Genomic DNA, 18,986 nt, shown 5'->3' with positions numbered 1-18,986 from the left:
GGTTTTTTTATAACTAACACCAAATATTTGTTGTATTATATTATGAACGTCTTCCCAGAAATCTTTTATTTTTTCACATTTCCACGACATGTGGATCATCGTTCCTTTTTCTTTATTGCATCTCCAACAACAATTGTTATCCACTTTAAACATTTTGTTCAGTCTGGCAGGCATATAATATCACCTATTGCTTATCTTTAGGAAGTTCTCTTTCAAATCTTGAGACATGGTAAAGGAGTTTGTCCTCTTCCATGCTTTCTGCTAAGCTTCCAATGGTATTTCATGCCCAAAGTCCTTTGCCCAGTCAATCATAAATTGTTTTATCGGCTCCCTTTCTAATTCTCTTTCTCTAAATAGATCATAATATTTTCTTATTTTTCTTCCCTTATTTTCCATTATTAATTTATCCAATTCCATTTCTTTCAAATCAATTCCTGCCGTTCTTTTGTCTTCTTTAAATCTGTGTCTTATTTGATAATAAGTATACCAACTTATTTCCTTACCTCCATTAACTAGTTCCTCTCTCGTTTTCATAATCAAATCATGTTTCTCCTTAATTTTAATTAGATCATTATATTTTAACCAATTGCCTTGTACATCCCACCTATTTGCAAAGGCTTCATGGGTCGAAACCCATCCCGGTATTTTAAAATAAAATTTAGTCTTAATTATCTTCCATGTCTCCATTAATGCCCTCCTGATTGGGTTATTGTAGAAATCTTTATGTATTAACGCTTTATTATACCAGAGGTATCCGTGCCAACCAAAACGAAGGTTGGCTCCTTCCAAACTCAAAACACTTCTATCCTTTAATGTTACCCAATCCTCCAGCCATTGCATATTACAAGCCCACCTGTAGATCTTAAAGTCAGGCATATCACATCCCCCCCTTTCCTTTTTTTCTTTTAAGTTGTTCCATCTAATTCTTCCTTTACCACCCTTCCAAATAAAAATTTTGATTTCTTTATTCCATTGATCTATTATCCGATTATTAATACTAATTGGCAAGTTTGTGAGAAGAAACAAAATCTTGGGTAAGATTGACATTTTAATTGCATTAATTTTACCTAATATCGATAAATTTAAATTAGCCCATCTACCCAATTGCTTCTTTATATTATTCCACATTATTTTATAGTTGTTGTCAAATAGGTTCATATTATTATTTGAAACACAGATTCCTAAGTATCTTACTTTATTTGATATTTCACATCCTGTTTTCCTTCTCTGTATTTCTTTTTCCTCCTTATTCATATTTTTTGTTATTATTATCGATTTTCCTTTATTTATTTTAAATCCAGACAGTTTTCCAAATTGATTTAACTCTGCCATCAGAGCTTCGATATTATTGAAAGGGTCCTCCAGTATTACAACCAAATCATCCGCGTAAGCTTGTACTTTAAACTCCTCATTTTTAATTTTCAATCCTCTAATCTTCTGATTCCTTCTAATATTATTTAACAAAAATTCCATTAGCAATACAAATATCAAGGGGGACAACGGACACCCCTGTCTTGTCCCCCTTTTAATATTAAATTCCTTTGTTAGTTCCCCATTGACAACTAATCGCGCTGTTTGATTTTTATATATTTCCATTATACTTTTGATAAATTTTCCCCCATGTCCATTATTCCCAGCAGTTTAAACATAAAATTCCAGCTGATGCTGTCAAACGCTTTCTCCGCGTCGATAAACAGCAGAGCAGCCTTTTTCTCATTATGAGTATTATAATAGTCCAATGCATTTATTATAGTTCTTATATTATTTTTTATTTTTCTCCCTGGTAAAAAGCCATTTTGGTCTTTTTTTATCTTTTCAATTAGTATTTCCTTCAGCCTATTCGCAATAATAAAGGCATAGATTTTGTAATCATTGTTCATTAATGATATTGGCCTGTAATTACTCATCATTTGTTTATCTTTCCCCTCCTTCGGAATCAAGGGTATGATTGTTTTTCCCCAAGAATCCGGTTTCCCTTCTATGTGGATCAAATTATACACTTCTTTCATTGGTTCCCACAATTCTGATTCACAAATTTTATAATATTTAGACGTGAGCCCATCCTCACCGGGGGCTTTCATATTTTTAAGTTTTCCTATTGCCTCTTTAATTTCTTCAACTGTTATTTCCGCGTTTAATTTCTCCTTCTGGGCTAAGCTTATTTTTATTTCATTACATTGTAGCAATTCCACTTCCTGTCCCCCCACGATTTTTGTTTCTTCTCTCTCCTCAAATAAATTCTTTAAATATGCCACAAAAGCATCTTTTATCTTCCCTTGTTCCGTTAACATTATATTATTTTGATTAATTTTTGTTATTAACTTTCTCTCCCTCTCGCTTTTAATCTATTAGCCATCCATCTGGTTATTTTATTTGCATTTTCAAATTGATTTTGTTTCAGTTTTCTGAGTTTTGACGTGATCTCTTCTACTATCTTAGACTCCAGCTGTTTCTTTAACATCCTTATTTCCTTTTCTAACTTCTTATTTCCACTATTTTGCTGTTGCTCTTGTTCCTTCTTTTTGAGTTCCGATCTAATTCTTTCTTCTTTTTGTCTCTCTTCCCTCTTTATTTCCACCATTCTCTGTATAAATAATCCTCTCACAAAGGCTTTACTTGCATCCCATACTACCTTCATTTTACTTTCTTTTCCATGGTTTTCCTTAAAAAAAAAAAAACCTCAATTCTCCCTTCACCCTATTTACAAAGCTTTCATCATCCAAAATACTCTCTTTCAATCTCCAGCCTCTGTTTCCTTTACAATTTACATTTAGTTCTAATTCGATCATATTATGATCAGAGAATGTCCTTGGCCATATTTCCATTCTTTTTACCTTCATTACCAATGTTTTTGAGACCATAAACAAATCAATTCTTGAGAGAGATTTATGGGCATCCGAAAAAAAAGTATAACCTGCCTTCTCTCCATTGCAGTGTGACCAGACATCCAACATATTAAATTCCTCTTTCATGTTAAAAAAAGCTTTAGGTAACTTCTCTTAGAGTTTTTTTATTATCCTTTTCTGGGATTTCCTATCTCTTGTTGGATTCAACACTCCGTTAAAGTCCCCTGCAATAATCAAATTGTTATTTCTAAATTTCCTTATAGTCTCAGCCATTTTTTTTATAGAACCCCTCTTTCTTTTCTAGCGGACCATACACATTACAAATCAGATATTTAATATTATCTATTATAACCTCCACACAAAGCCATCTACCATCATTATCTTTTCCCAACAATTTCGAATCATACTTTTTATTTACGAACATAGCAACACTTCTTTTTCTTTTATTTACTGTTGCACAAAACAAAGTTCCAAGTTTACTATTTCGTAAGTATTTTATATCCCCATCCTTCATTTTAATTTCTTGTAAACATAATAAATCAATTTTTTTCTCCTCCAAATAATGCATCACATGTCTCCTTTTTTTTTTTTTTGGCTTATACCTTTCACGTTCCATGAAACCAATTTAAATCCCATTTTTGTACACTCTTTCAATTAGTGCTTTCGTTGCACTGGACCTTCTTTGCCAACTAACCTATTCCTCCCACAGCTCCCAATTCTGTATTTTTTCTCTTGCTGTTCTAAATTCAACACTCTTATTCGTTGACTTCCTTCTTCTGCTTGAGCTTTCTTTTGTGCTTTTTCCTCCTTTTGTTTAGTTAGACTTTCTCCCTCTCTTCTTTCTCCCCCCCCCCCCCCCTTTTTTCTTTTCTTTTTTCTCTTTTTTTTGTTCCTATTTTCTCTGCATAAACTTTCAAAAAATACTTTTGCCTGATCTATTGAATTTATCTTGTATCTCTTTTGATGGTAATTAAAAATCACCCCTTCAATCTTATCCCATCTGTAAAGGATCTCATTTTTTTGTAACAATACACTTAGGAATTTATATTCCTGTCTCTTCCGAATTACTTGCAAGGGCAGATCTTTATATATTTCAACAATTTTATCCTCCACAATTAATTTCTTTTCATAGTTTCTTTGCAAAACCAGCTTTCTCATTCTAGAGCTTGTAAAACATACCGTAATGTCTCTATCCAGTTTCCTCTCCCTCGTTATTCTAGAGCTCATCCTAAATATTTTATCAACTTGCGCTTCCATCAACTCTTCATCAATCTCAATATAATTTGCCAATATTGGGATAACTTTTCCATAAAGCTGTTCATCCTGTTCCTCTTTCAGCCCTCTGATCTTAATGGCACGCTCTCTATACTGAACCTCCTGTAAGAGACTATTCTGCTGTTCCTTTATTTGAGCCCTTTCCAAGTCTTCCGTTTTCTTTTCCAAATTTTCAGTTCTTTCAATCACCTCCTCTATCTCTACCTTTACTCCGGAGATTTCTTTAGTTAAATTGTCAATTTTTTTACCCAATCCATCTAGATCTTTCTGTATATCCTCCCTTATCTTTTGCATATCCCCTTTTAACTCATTCCTATTTTCCTTCAGCTCGTCCCGGATCTCCTTCTTAATTTTTTTTTTAAAATTCCCTTAGTTCTTGTAAGATTATGGTGTTAATGTCAGCTTGTCCCAGTGAACCCCTTCTTGCTGTCATGCTTCTAGTTTGCATTCACCCTTAATACTCCCAACAATCTAGCTCACTTCTCTCTCTCCCTTCTTTCCTTTTTCTCTTAATAACAATATCAATCCCCACTTAAGTCTATTTATCTATCTTGCATCCATCTATACATTCACACACCCCTATCTATGATGTTTATCACACTATGCTCTTAAAGAGCTACTATTCCAGTGTGACTCCTCTAGCAGCCTCCTGTTGCATGCTGGGATTGGCAGTTTTAAGGAGCTGAACTTCTCTGCCTGAGAATTCTAAATACCCCTCCTTAAAACTGCCAATCCCAGCATGCAACAGGAGGCAGCTAGAGGAGTCACACTGGAATAGTACCTCTTTAAGAGCTCGTCTGATAAACACCAACATATCACTTCTCACAAGCACGCAATAAATTTTAATAGGGCAGTTCAAGAAGAGAGTTCTATTCCAGTCTTTCCCATCCGAGTTGTCCGTCCAGAGCAGAAGGCTTCACGCTTGTTGGGGATTTTCCCTTCCCACAGATGTTTCTCCGTTTTATTTTTCCTTTCTTCTTTCCTTCGCTTCAGCTGTTCCAACTTTGTTATCTATTACAGCTCACCACTGCCTCAAATTAGTCCGGTGAGAGGGAAAGGAGGAGGGAGGCAAGGTCCTAAATCTTAAACAGCTGTTTCTCAATTTCAGTATGCACCTACTCAAATTCGAAAGCTTTGTAATATCCAATTTCTTCAAAACAAATTCATCAAAGTCTTTTATTCCCTATCTTTACACCCAGGTCTCTCCCTTGCACAGAGAAAAAAAACAGTCAAACAAGCTTTCACTTTTCAGCCACCACATACAGTTCATAGAATCCACATATCTTTTTCCGAAGCCTTCTTTATTTTCTTCAGTTGAGGTTAAGAAGGAAAATAACCTTAAAGTATAAATTATTGTCTCCCACTGGGTCTCAAAAGTTACCTGCTCCAAACAAAGATGTTTCCTCCGACCAAACTTATTACAGTATTAAGTTTTATCCTCCCGGTGTCTTCTTGGCATTTGCCAAGGCTTTCTTATCAAAATGGCATACAAGCTCTTACCGCTTCAAGGCTATCTTTTTTTGCCTTCTCCCTGGTAAGGAGATATTGCTGAGAAGTTATCTTTAAACACAAAGAATGTTTTGAAAACTTCTTTTCTCTTCTTTGAAAAGTTAAGCCTGCCGTGTTGGCTGGTACCTTTCGGTAACAAATGCAGCAACGAATGCCCTCCGACTCCACTCCCTCTTCTCCTTCGGTTTTCCCCTTAGGGTCCGTCTCCAGTAAAGAGGGCTAGAGTCTCCCACGGACCTCGTACTCCAAGCCTTCCCAGACTTGCAGTATCCTCCCAATAACAGGCTTGCTGCAGTTGAAAAGAAAACTGTGCGGAGCCTCCGTCTCACACAGCCAAGCACCTCCGAGGCAGAACAGGAAGTCTTACAGCGCCTTCAGGATTTGCTTATTTTGCGTAAGAAAAGCTATCATTCATACTGGGTTTTATCAGGGGCTATTTCCTTTGTTAGGGTGATGTCCCCCCCATCTTTGCCCACAGCTTTGCTTTGAAAAACAAAAGAGAACAAAAGGGAAGAGTATTTTGTGTGTAGGTGGTGGTGGATAAGACCTTCTCCCCTTTATGTCATGCTCTGCCATTCAAATTCTCACAGAAGAGAAGAAGGGGGGTGGGGGTGAAATCCTAATAAAATGCATGATAGTTTTGCTTTAGCATGACTCATGGATATTCACTGGGTGACCTTGGGCAAGTCACATGCTCTCAGTTTTAATTGCAACTCCTAGGTATTCCTTCATGGTAGAAGGGGGGGGGGTGTTGGATGACCCTTGGCAATCCATTCAAATGCTAGGTTTTATCAATGGCAGAATTCCTGCCATTGCACCCCACCCTGCCCCTTCTTCTCTTTTATGAGGGTCACACTCTCTCAGCCTCAGAGGCAGGGCATGGCCAACTCTCCCTCTGCACCTCTCCCATGGTGATGCTAAGGTCATGCAATAATAATAATAATAATTGGCAAGGAGAGTGCAGAATATCCACGCGCAAGATAGTGTGACTTACCCAATGTCAACCTGTGGAGTTACATGGCTGAGCTGGGATTAGCACTCTAGCCTCCCTGTTTACCATAGAAATTCACTGGGTGACCTTGGGCAAGTCACATGCTCACAGCTTCAACTGCAACTCCTAGGTATTCCTTCATGGTAGAAGGGGGGCGGGGTGGATGACCCCTGGGAATCCCTTTGAATGCTAGGTTTTATCCATGGCAGAATTCCTGCCATTACACCCCACCCCTCCCCTTCTCATCTGTGAGGGTCACACTGTCTGAGCTTCAGGGGCAGCCCATGGCAAAACTCCTCTTTATGCCAAGAAAACCCTCGGTTTGTCCCATCTTCCAGTGCCATCCTGATGTTGAACAGGGGTCAGACTACATGTCCTCTAGGATCCCATGTATTCCTATGTATTACTTCATAGCAGAAGGGGTTTGGACTGGATGGTCCTTGAGGTTCCCCCCAACTCTACCATTTCTTGCTGGGGCTTTAATCAAATTTTATTTGTTGAAATTGTTTTTTTCTTTTGTGTGTGTGTGTCTGTGTGCCTTCAGGTTTTTTTCAAACAGAGGAATGTTCTTTAAACATCTGCTAAACTTCCTTTTGATATGGTAATTGAGTTTGAAATGCAAAGTAATTAGCGTAAATGTTCGACTTATCTTTTACTGTCATTCGGGAAATTTGTAAAAAATATTTCTCTAGCTGCTAACAGGGAGAGACAAAATAACCTTTTGAAAGTGGGATTTGTGAAACGAATATTTTTTTAAAAAAATTCTCATTAAGTTCTCAATGAACGAGAAGAAAAACATTGGTTTGTCAAATCAGTAGTCTCAAGCTCCCAAAGTCCTGAACCGCCTGCATGCAGTGTTGGGTCTGCGGCTTCCAGTGCATCTTTACACCTGCCGTTTCATCCCTCACCTATCACTACAGGGCTTTTTCGGAAGTTGGATGTATCCTTCAAGCTTGTGCAATGGATTTTTCTGGTGGAGCACAGCGTGCACAGAAATGGCCTCACCCTTTAAACCAGAGGTTCGACTGCTGAGGCCTTGACAAGCATGGACAATGGCAGCAAGGTGCTCGGGTCATAGGTTTGATTAGAGTTTCCTTCTCTTAGATGGTTGACCTTGCAAGGTTAGATGAGCACCATCTGCCCAGGTTTGGGATTAGAGTTTTCCTTCTCCTAGGATGGTTGCCATAAGGCTAGAGAGCCCATCCTGCCCTTTGGCGCTCTTGGTCAGACCCTTCGGTTGTGACCTGTCTGGCATGGGAGGCCCTACCAATGGTTATTATACCACCGCCAGCATAGCTCACAATTTCATTAGGGTACGTATAGTGTTAATGTAAATGATTTTGTGGGTTTTTTAAAACTCTGTCTTGTTTTTATGTTTAATAAAAAATGGATAATTAATATGTCTCACTGCTTTTGCACATGGGCGCATAAATAGGTTGTTGTTAACAGCTGTCAAATTGATTTTTTTACTTATGGAGATCCTGTGAATCAGAGCCCTCCAAGTCAGCCTGTTATCAACTGCCGTGCTCCACTGGAGAATCTTTCAATTTCTTCCTTTTCTACCTATTTATTTGGACCATAAACTTGGATTATGATTATATTGATGGGTTTTGGTATTGATATTATTCAGTCAGACTTTGCGTTATATTCCTTGACAGCTTTTTGCTGTATCTCCATTTCTTCTTAGATTCTTATTTCTTAAGTAAAACACAATGTAATTATCTGACTCAGAATGGCCCATTCTTTTTCACTTTAGTGTGCTCATCCTGAGCATTGCAATATTTATATGTTCCTTTTCTTGTTTTACTATGGCCCAAATCACATGGGCAAAATGATGTGGCTTCAGGCTGCATTGGAGGTTTGGCATTTACATTACACAAACTCTGAATGTGGCCAGAAGCCATGCCAAGGCAGTGCTGAAGCCAAAGGACTGGGCCAAAAAGAAGTGGATAAAATCCGCTTCTTCTGGCAGCCTGATTCAGGACTGTGGTGGCAGCCCAGATTGGGTCCAGGCCTGTGCAGTTGCCACTGTCCCAATATGGATGGCACCAGCATAGTCCTGGTGTGGTCCTTTTGGCCTATTTGCTTCAGGCCAATGTCTAGCTTCCCCTGATTCAAGCTCCTCACATTCCATGTTCCTATAATGTGTGTTGTAGCATCCAATTTTCCTTTCTCATCTGAGCACATCAGTAGCTGAATGTCCTTTCACCTTGACTCCAATTGCATCCTTAGGCATAGTGCTACTTGTCCTCTGCTGTTCCCCAGTAGCTATCTGATCTGGGAGTCTTGTCTTCTAGCACTATCTTTTGGTTCATTTTAGATAGTCTCATCACAGGGTTTTCATGATAAAAGACATTCAAAAGGGGTTTACTTGTGTCTTCTTCTGTGCAGTACTAACAAGTGTTAGGTCTGCTATTGTATCTGAGAGATCCTTAAGTGGAAACCCCCCCCCCATTACTGTTACTGCCCAGTAGCTGTTTGGCATGTTTAGTCTGGCTCCTCAGCAAAAGCCTGTCTGACATGGGAGACCCTACCAGCATCTCTACTATCATCAGTATCACTTGTTGCCTCACAGGAGCAAGCCATCAAGAACTAATTGCAGAAAGGTTAGTACCATGATTGGACATGAATAACAGTGTACCAAAATAATTCTCTACCTTTCACTCCCATTCCTATCCACTGTATTTTGTTTTTCTCTTATAAATCTGGATGTGAACCTCTTTTTGATGGGACTAGTTCAACAGCTATTGGAAATGAATTTGCCAATTGGCTGCAACCCTTATAAACTGAAGGTTGAAGAATAATTTATTCCATTGTAAGCTTTTCTCTCTTGACATAGTCAGCAAATCTATGAAATAAATCCTTCTCTATATTCTGTTTTCCTCAAAAGTATAGATTTTCCTATTGTCTTTTCATAATGTAAACTGTTTAAGGCCCTTCTTACGGAATTCCAAGCTGGCCTGGTTATTTAAGAAATATGTTAAGAAGCTGATCAATCTGCTTGCTAATACTGTTGTAAAGATATTCAGTCCTGATTAAGCAATGTTATTTGTTGAAAACCAGTCTTTCACGGCAAGGAGTATGCAGAAGAGTTTATGTCTCTAACCCCAGCCTTCTAGATTAGGTTGTCTAACTATTGGAACAGTAATTTTGATTCAGCTTCAAGTTGTTCACCTATATCGTCACTCACTGCATCTAGACAACAGTTTTCATAGCCTGCTTGATATCAGTTATAAGAGAGCTAGAGCAGGGTATTATCAGTAATATTGATGACAACACCAAAACCCAAGTGTAGCCATTACTGGTCCTCTTTTGCTCCTGCCTCCTTGATGCTTTTGTCAGTTCCCTCGCCCACATTCTTCACCCCACTCTTTTCCCTAATCTAATGGCACCTGTTGTTATTCTTCCTCATCTGAGCACTACATCATTGACCTCTTAAGGCTACATATTTCTCCTGCTCTGATAAGCCCATGTCCCATTAGGTGTCTAGATCTTTTGGACTGGGAATTAATAAAAGGGTGGATTTATGTAATCCTAGCTATAACAGCTGCGTGAACCTGTGGGGACCGGCAAAAATACAAAAAAACTTGGGTCCTTTTGGAACCAGTTCACGTCTGAAAAAGACAATTACCCCTAGAAGCTAAGATATCAACTTGAGGCTGTTGTAACTTTTAGCTAACATAATGAAAGCAACATGACTCATGACACAACGCTAGGAAAGAGAGAGTGTAGTAGAAAGAGGGGAAGGGTGTAAACCAGAAGGCTAAGCAGAGATGGGTCATGAACCGACAAGACTTAAGCATAGCAAGTGGAAGGAACAGGGGGTCTTGAAAGATGTCCAAGCCAAAAGATTGCCATGAGTCGATGTTGACTCAAGGCTTAACAACAACAACAACACGGACATTTTGGCATCTCTGCTCAATCAGGCGTAAACTTGGATATCATCTCCTCCCCACTACTAGAACACAGAGCTCAAATCCGATTCTCTGCAGACTAGTTGCAAATCTTCTGCTCATTCGCCACAATTAGTTTTGGGCCGGGCAATATAAATCCAGTGGTGCTAGTCCCTGTGAAGGTGCTAAGCAAGATTTGACTTCAAGGCAGCCAAGTCAACAGTTCAGATCACTGCAAGAGTAAGAGTGAGAGTCACAGGGGAATCAGAAAAAGAAATAGAAGCGGGAGTGTGTTGTCCTGAAGGAGATTCAGGCAAGGATACAGAAACTGGAAGTTGAGAGCTATACAATTCAAGTTGAAAGTTCAGTGGGGAATGAATATTACAGGTTTGGTCTGAAGTGATTGGAAATTGCGACGTGTTGGGGCATAACCTAAAACTGGGCATGTTGTTATATGTTTAGAACAAAGCTGGAATTGTTTTCAAAGGGCAGGGAAGATTACTTTTTTCTTATTTAATTCAGCACAAATACATCTTTGAGTGGAATTGGAGTATTTATTATTGGTTATGGGGAAGGAAAGATACACCCAAACATGTCCACTTTGGGCCACCAGTGCTAGGGCCCGCCACCCCCCCCTCCCATTGAGGGATTTGGGTTGGGGAATAGTTTGGGGGAAGTTTTTGCTTGGCAAAAATGCAATGCTGAAATACCGTTGGCGGGGGAAAGTGTTTTTTTTTAATTTTTTAAATTTAAGGGGAAAGTGTTTTTTAAAAAAACTACCCTTGAAGGCATGTATACAGTCCAGTGAAGTAGAGAGTAAAGAATCCAAGACCTGTTTCTGCGGAGGTACTTTTTCTGAAAAAATAAAACAAACAACAAACTATACTGATTACATTCTAGTGAATCGGGACCTCACTAATTGACATGAATCAGAAGAAATCTCCACAATGTGGATTTGTCAGGGTCGTGTTAGGTTAAACAGGATTTACTCAGTTTCTGTCCATTGAAATTCCTAAAAACATTGGAACTCTAAGAAATGCTTGTACCCTATACTTACAAGAAAGATCTTGCATTTGAATGCCAAGCTAAATGTATTGTGAGAAACCGTTGAAACAGTTTTTAATTTTTAAACAAGATGACAAAAAGATTGAAAAAGAGTTTTCATGATGTTCTTACTTTATTATTTCTATTTACTGCTGCTTCTCTACAGGGGGCCGGCAAAAGTGGCACTGACTTGCCCTTGACTGTGGATACAGGCAATTTGGTAAGGTCAGGCACAGCATGGTTCCTAGCTTCCCCTGTTCAAAGCATTTGTGGAGGCTTGTGGGAACATGATGCTAAAAATTTTCTGACTGAAGCTCAGAAAACACTACTTTACAAAAAGTCCAAGAGACAAAACGTGACCACGTTAACTATTGCTGCAGCCTCCAGGAATTCCCACTCCCAAGCACCCCAAAAATAATATATGATGTCATCTGGATTCAATGGGTTTTCAGGTCAGTTTCCTAAAGCCATGTTAAACAGGTTGATTGTTTGCAAGGAGAAAAGTAGAGTGCATAACACATAATCCGGCCCGGTGGAAAAGTGATCTAGGGGACTATTACAGTGGCTTAAAATATTATAGCTCCAGATTGATAGAATTGGGGACACGTTCAGGACCAGTTATTTGTGTTACAACTCCCCAGAAAAAATAAAAGTACCTAAGCTCTGCCAGAAGGAATGTGAGCAGTTTATCCAGTTACATCAACTGTATAGCAAAAGCAAGGAGACAATCCCCCTCTCTCTTTGCCATTTACAAGATCATTGTCACAGGCTATTAGGCGTTAGGAACCACAGTAGGTAACAGGCCAACCCCTGGCCCCTGCTGTATGGGGAAAAAAATCACTAGAAAAAAGGAGAGAAAAAAATCTAGAATATCCTGTTTAACACCATTTTTGAATTGATGAGTTTAGTCGTACAAATCTAAGTACCCAGAGCCCCTGGAGGTCCACAGTGGGTTACTTAAATGCCAGAGTACTGCAGGCCAGTATTTGCATTCCAACAAGGTTGTGGGGTTCAATTTCCCAGGGCTCCAGGGGTTGGACTCAGCTTGCATTTCTTCCATAGGTCCACTAAAAATGAATTACCCCAGCTTGTTGGGGGCAATTCAATTCCACATTGGAAACTCGCTTAGAGACTACTTTAGTTCAGTATGAAGTAGTTATAGAAAAATGTAAAGGCTATGGCTAAATATTATGTAATGTTAATGTCTTATTATCATGGATATTGCATCCTGGCATATTACAGTGCTTTGTAGGACCGGCACGTCATATTATATATTATCTGGACAAACCGTGTGCTTGTGTGGGGGAGAGGAGGTATATTGTGCTCCTGATCCTGGTTTTTCTGGATCCCCAAACTGCAAACAGCAAGACACTCAAAAAGCAATTCTGAGGTGTACACACCAAAAAGGATACTGGGTGAAGCAGTTCACTATCAACTTAATTAATAAAAACAGTAGTACGGTACTGGGGAACCAGAGTGAGTTGTTTTTATAGTGGTTTTTTCAGTAGTAGTGGACTTATGGACCAATGGAGGAATGGGGCGGGGGTGGGTTTGACTCCTCACTCAGCCCACATTTTTGAAAATCTACTGGGGTGATCCTGGGACAAGTCACCACTCTCTTCGGCCTCCAGGAGAAGTAGGCAAGGGCAAAAACCCCCTTCTGGAAGACAAAACTTGCACAAGACATCACACCCCATTGAAAAAGGGCACCCTATAGAGGATCACTTACACCACCAGCAAAACAAACAAACTTGAAGGGCACACAACAACAGCAGTAAATTTTATTAAAAGTTAACCGTTCGTGTTTGGGGGATAAGTATAGTTAAATTTAACCACAGGGGGAATTTTCCTACATGATTACTGACACGCTCTTGCTTTTCTCCACCCAAGGGGGGAGTAGTTGTGGTGACGGAGGGAGAGTGGGGAGGGGTGGGAAAAAAGCAGCTGAGACAGGTCAATTTGATCACAAAAAAAAAAAAACAATTCTGTTTATGGACTGAAGGTGTTCCAAAAATAAAATAAATTAAAGGGCCCAAAGGGCTTAGTCAAGGGTCTTTGGCTTTAAACATTTCAGATTAAGTGTTCCAAAGGCAGAGGTTTTTCGCATATCACGTCAGCAAAGATTTATTAGCAAACTAAACAAGAAAATCAATGCCCTGTGAGGAGAGGACTTAGAGAGCAGAGCAGCGGTTATGTTTAGGCTTGCGGACAGAAATTGGCCTGGGTGTTGTCATAGCCCTGTTTTAAATTATTTGAAAGGGGTGTCAGGTTTGAGGGGATGGTTGCAAAGCATGTTTTCTTACTGTCCAGAGACTTAGGACCAGGAGCAATGGATTTCAAAAAACTACCGGAAAGGAAGACAAAAAAAAAGAGATTTCACTTCAACATTACGGAAGAACTTTCCTGAAATTTAAAGAGGATGTTTCAAAGTGTGTGGAAAGCACACTTCCTTTGGAAGTTTTGAAAACAGAGGCTTGGGGAGGTATCGTTTGGGGGTGCTTTGATTTGTGATGCTCCTGGCATGGCAGGGGCGTTGGAACCCTTTTTTGGTTCTCTTCCTAACCTCTGTATTGAATTCTAGGTTAAATATTTTACGTGGGGTTAACCTGGTTCCATAGCCATTTCAAAATTTTATTATTTACCTGGTATTCTATACCCCTCTGCCCTTCCAGCCCTACAAAAACGGCTGTCATTGACGGTGGTTTTTACATTATTCCTTAATTATTATTATTATTATTATGTATTATTATTATTATTTAATTTTGGCATGCTTTTCCCACAGGCTTGATTACAAGTCTAAAAAAAGACCCGGACACAAAAAAGGAGAACGGGAATGGGGGAGTTGGGGAAGAGGGGATCCGAGTCCCGGGCAGGTCTTTTTTCTCTTCCCTCTGAGCCTGGACCAAAGGCAGATGGAACTGGAGGGGGGCTTTTTTAATGAAAATACTCTTTAGTCCTTAATTCACTACACTATCAAGGCTTTCCATTAGATTGGAAAGACCACGGATTTTATTCTGATTCTATTTATTTTAGCCATCCATTCTCTAGCTCAGATCTGACGTTGTAAAAAAGGACAAGTCTCTTTATAATTCTTTCTTTATATTCCCTCCCTCCAGATTTTCAAGAGCTATAAATTGTCTGGTTTTTGCACTTTCTGGCTATGGGACACTATTGTTTTCATTCCAGCGGAAGGGATATGAGAGGGAAAAATAGCAGGATGATTGTGCAGAAACAAAGGGCTCCATTAGATAGCACCGGCGAGCAGGGAATGACTGGATTCTTGGATCATTTGATCTGTGTTTCCAGAAAAAGGGGGGAAACTTCTTGCCACGCTCCTTTTTTTCTTCTCTTTTCTCCTTTCCTTTTTCCTTTTTCTCTTCTTTTTGCTGGGTTACACTTACCCAGTTTCTAGAACAGGATGACCTTACACCAGTTCTACGAACAGCTGACCTTACACCAAGTTGTAGATAGAACAGGAGGACCACACACTCCAGAAAAAGGAGAGGAGGAAAAGAAGGAATTTGGTGACATTCAGCTATGCTGCTAAATTTGGTGGAAATCAAACTCACGCCAAAACTGGCCCTCAAGACAATTTCATTTCCAGAAGCGTGAACAGCACCGCAACAAGAAATCAGCTATTGTAGACTACTGACCCTAACCAACAGGGATGACATCCTCGAGGAATCCCCATCAAAAGGCCTGAGGAGCGGCACCAAGCCCTATTGTATGGGCCCTAACCACGACCAAACCTGGTAAGGGCTTATCACCAGTTCGTAGCACACGGCGGATGGTGTTTTGGCCCCTCACTGGAGAACCTCTGCGGTGGAAACCGGCAGCCCTTTCTTGGCCTTCAGAGTAAACACCAAATAGTCGCTCCGAACGCCTGGAACCAGCTGTCCTGTCCAACGTAAAAACGCCCATGCCCGCCTAACATCTAGAGCGTGGAGCTGGGGGCTCAGCAGTCTTTTGTGTCGGATATTACAGAGTCGGTAAAACAATGTCCTGGTTGATGTGAAAAGCAGATACTACTTTTGGCAAAAAGGTAATGTCTGTACGGAGGACCACTTTGTCCTTGTGAAAACGGAGAAAGGGTTGATCCATCCTAAGGGCACACAGTTCACCAGCCTGGCGGGCTGACGTGATAGCTACCAGAAAGGCTGTCTTCCAAGTTAGGAGTCTCAAGTCCGTGGTAGCTAATGGTTCAAAGGGCTTAGAGACTAGATAAGCCAGAACAGTGTCCAGGCTCCACTGTGGTGGAGGGTCCACAACCGGAGGATGCAAGTTGTTAAATCCCTTAAGGAATCTCTTTATGAGAGGGTCCCTAAACAAAGAAGGTTTGTCTTGAAAGAAATAGTGTTAAGAGATGGCAGACAAGTAGCACTTGATAGAACTCAAGGAGAGACCTGCCTCCGTCAATGTCATAAGAAAGTCCAGGACTACGGGGATGGAAACACGGGATGGTGGAACTTCCCTGGTTCGTAGAAAGGCAAGGAATCTGTCCCATTTGTAGGCGTAGGACCTCTGGGTAGACAGTCTTTGAGCTGCCTTGATCATATTTTGTACACCGGATGGTAGCGATCTTAGGATCGAATCTTCCATGCCACCAATGGGAGAGATTGCATCTCGGGGTGGTGGACTTGTCCGTCGTGAAGCGAAAGCAAGTTGGGCCGGTGTTTCAAGCGAAGATGCTCTTGGGCTCGTTGTAACAGAAGAGCAAACTACAGTTGCCTGGGCCACCACGGGGTGATCAAGATCGCATCCGTGGAGTCTGTCCACATCTTTGTCAATACCCTGGTGATTAACGGAAATGGGGGGAACGCATAAAGGAGACCGTTCGTCCATTGAAACTGGAAGGCATTTCCCAGGGAGCCGGCTCCACAAACCCGTGAGCAGTACCTGTTTAATTGGGCATTGCTGGGGGAGGCGAATAGATCCACCATAGGCGTGCCCCATCGTTGAAAAAGGTGGGAGACTACCTCTGGGTGTAGCTTCCATTCGTGACACGTTGTTTGGGATCTGTTGAGTTGATCCGCCAGTTCGTTTTCGTCCCCTGGAAGGTGGATGCACTGAAGCAGAATGCTGTGCTGTATGCACCAGTCCCAGATTCGGAGTGTGATGGCTAGGAGAGTTCTTGATTTTGTACCTCCCTGCTTGTTGAGGTAGTACATGGTAGTGGTGTTGTCCGTTAGGAGGAGTACCACCTTGTTGGAGAGTGAACCTTGAAAGGCCCTGAGCGCTTTCTCCACCGCCAACATCTCCAATGCGTTGATGTGGAGGCTCAACTCCGTTCGTGTCCATTTATCTTTGACAGTAAGGCCTAATGTATGGGCCCCCCATCCCTGTAGGGATGCTTCCGTTGTCAGAGTTATCTCTGGCGAAGGCGGGGTAAATGGCATGCCGGAGCAGACGTTGTGTTGGACATATGCCCCCATGCACGCTGCGTAGTTGGCAATTTTTATGTCCAATGCAGCGGAGGCATAAAACTTCTTCGCCAAACCGTCGATTTTCCTACTCTCCTTATCCATGGGGGATGAGGAGGGACGAGCCGCAAAAGAGGTTTGGGAGCCTTCCACAATGGCTGAATTGGGTTTAGGATGATTAAACAGCTAAGACGGTCCTGAAGGGGTGACCCTGTAGAGGTTCTCTATTTTTCTCGAAGTAGAGGAGATGGATGCCGGTGTATCCCATGACCTCTTGGCGATCTTCTCTAGGGATGGAAGAAAGGCCAGGGATGGTGGAGCAGGAGCACAGCCATGAATCCGACGTTCCACTGGATCGAGGGCATCATCTTCAGGGTGGGCGACCTCGAGTTTGAGAGCATCTGCCATTCTGATCACCTTATCAGAAAAAGAGCGGACATCGTCCGTTGGTGACGGGGCATCCGGTTCCCCAAAGGCTAGGGACTGCTCTGCATATAGCTGGACAGATGGGGAACCTGAACGAGAGCGTGAAGCACAAGGGGATCTACTGTCCCTGCGGCTCAACGGTGACGGGTCTCTCGTAACGGAGCGACGTATGACCGTCTCTACCGTGTCATGGTGTTGAGGAGAGTGAGGCCTCACTCTTGTAGGACCCGGGACGTTGCAGCAGAGGTGGTCTGCGTCTACCGGTAACAGGTATTGGCCGGTGTGGTAGTCATAGATCAAGTCCGGATAAGTGTCAAATAATGCCCTATCCGTTTGGTAGTCCTTCACAGGGGGGGCTGGCACGACGATCCCTCTCCAGGGCTTCGTTCCCAGAGTGGCTCTATCTCTTGGCAGAGTTGGAAATCTATCCTGTCTGGAACGGGATGGTGAGGCTCTGTCCCGTCTAGAGCGGGATGGTGAGGTTCTGTCCCGCCTGGAACGGGATGGTGACTGGGAGCGCTTCTGCCTCTGCGGTGATAGTTGAACGTCCGAATCCGGGATTTCTCCTTCGGACTCAGACGACTCGCCGAGATTGACTTTTTCCAAGTCCTTGTCCTGGACAGAGAGATGTGATGAGATCAGAATTCTGGGCTCAAGTGGCGGAGCTGAAGACGAAGCAAGCTCTGGGATTGGAGTTGGCACCAGTCACGAATCCGGTGGGGGCACCGAAACAGTACTCGGGGGCGGCCCTGTGCCTAGTCTTAGGCGGTGGAGACACTGACCTAGCCTTCCTCGGCTCGAGGCCATCTTTAGACGCCTTGGAGGACTTTTGTTTTTCTCCATGAGGCCTTTTTGAAGCCTTATCCAGCTTCGATTTAGATGCATCCGAAGTCTCCGGCTGGGCCTCGGGTAGAGTGGGGCGAAAGGCCTTCTCATATAGAAACGCTTTGAGCTTCTGGTCTCTATTCTTTAGGGCTTGGGCCGTCATGGCCTTACAATGCCTGCAGGCTCCGGGGATGTGGCCCTCTCCCAAGCATAGGACGCATTTATCATGCCCATCCGACATGGGTATTTTGACCCCGCAATTAGCACATTGCTTGAAAGAAGCCATAGCGCTGAGAAACGTTACCGGTCCGGGTCAATCCGTGAGATGTCAGACAAGGTTGAAATCGGCAAGCAAAAGAGTGGTCAAGTCCGTTCTGTGGTCAAATGTCCGTTTTAAGGGCTGTGGTCAGAGATTCAGTACTGAACAACAGCAAGTTCCTCGAGCTGCTAACGCGGCGGAATGAAGGAACTGAAGAAGTGCGGACCACCAGGGGCCTTATATATGGGATGGGCGGGGCTACCGCCAAAAAGTTGCATGACTTTCTGCCCAGAGATTCTAGAAGTTTCCAAGTTTGCTGCGCATGCGCAGAAATAACCCATTTGTGTGATTCGCAGAGACCACGAAGAAGAAGTATCTATTCACTAATCACTAGCTCTTACTAAATTTAAACTTAATAACCTCAGAATCTTAACCTTATTTCAAATGTACCCGACTGTCATTCCTTATCTGGTTTACCATATTTATCCTATTCTACCC

The 18,986-nt window shown here is 41.8% G+C and overlaps 1 protein-coding gene across 1 annotated transcript in view; it reads left to right on the top strand.

The window, feature by feature from the left end:
* Window positions 1-18,986, top strand: part of NTMT2 (N-terminal Xaa-Pro-Lys N-methyltransferase 2) — a 44,679-nt gene that overhangs the window by 20,065 nt on the left and 5,628 nt on the right. The window contains 2 exon segments of the mRNA XM_042464366.1: window positions 11,725-11,783; window positions 11,873-12,006. Of these exon segments, the coding sequence (XP_042320300.1) occupies window positions 11,725-11,783; window positions 11,873-12,006 (193 nt within the window).

The sequence above is a fragment of the Sceloporus undulatus genome, chromosome 4 (genome assembly GCF_019175285.1).
Source record: "Sceloporus undulatus isolate JIND9_A2432 ecotype Alabama chromosome 4, SceUnd_v1.1, whole genome shotgun sequence".
Classification (NCBI taxonomy): domain Eukaryota; kingdom Metazoa; phylum Chordata; class Lepidosauria; order Squamata; family Phrynosomatidae; genus Sceloporus; species Sceloporus undulatus.
Note: the sequence above shows the minus strand (reverse complement) of the source record. Positions and strands in the feature narration are given on the sequence as shown.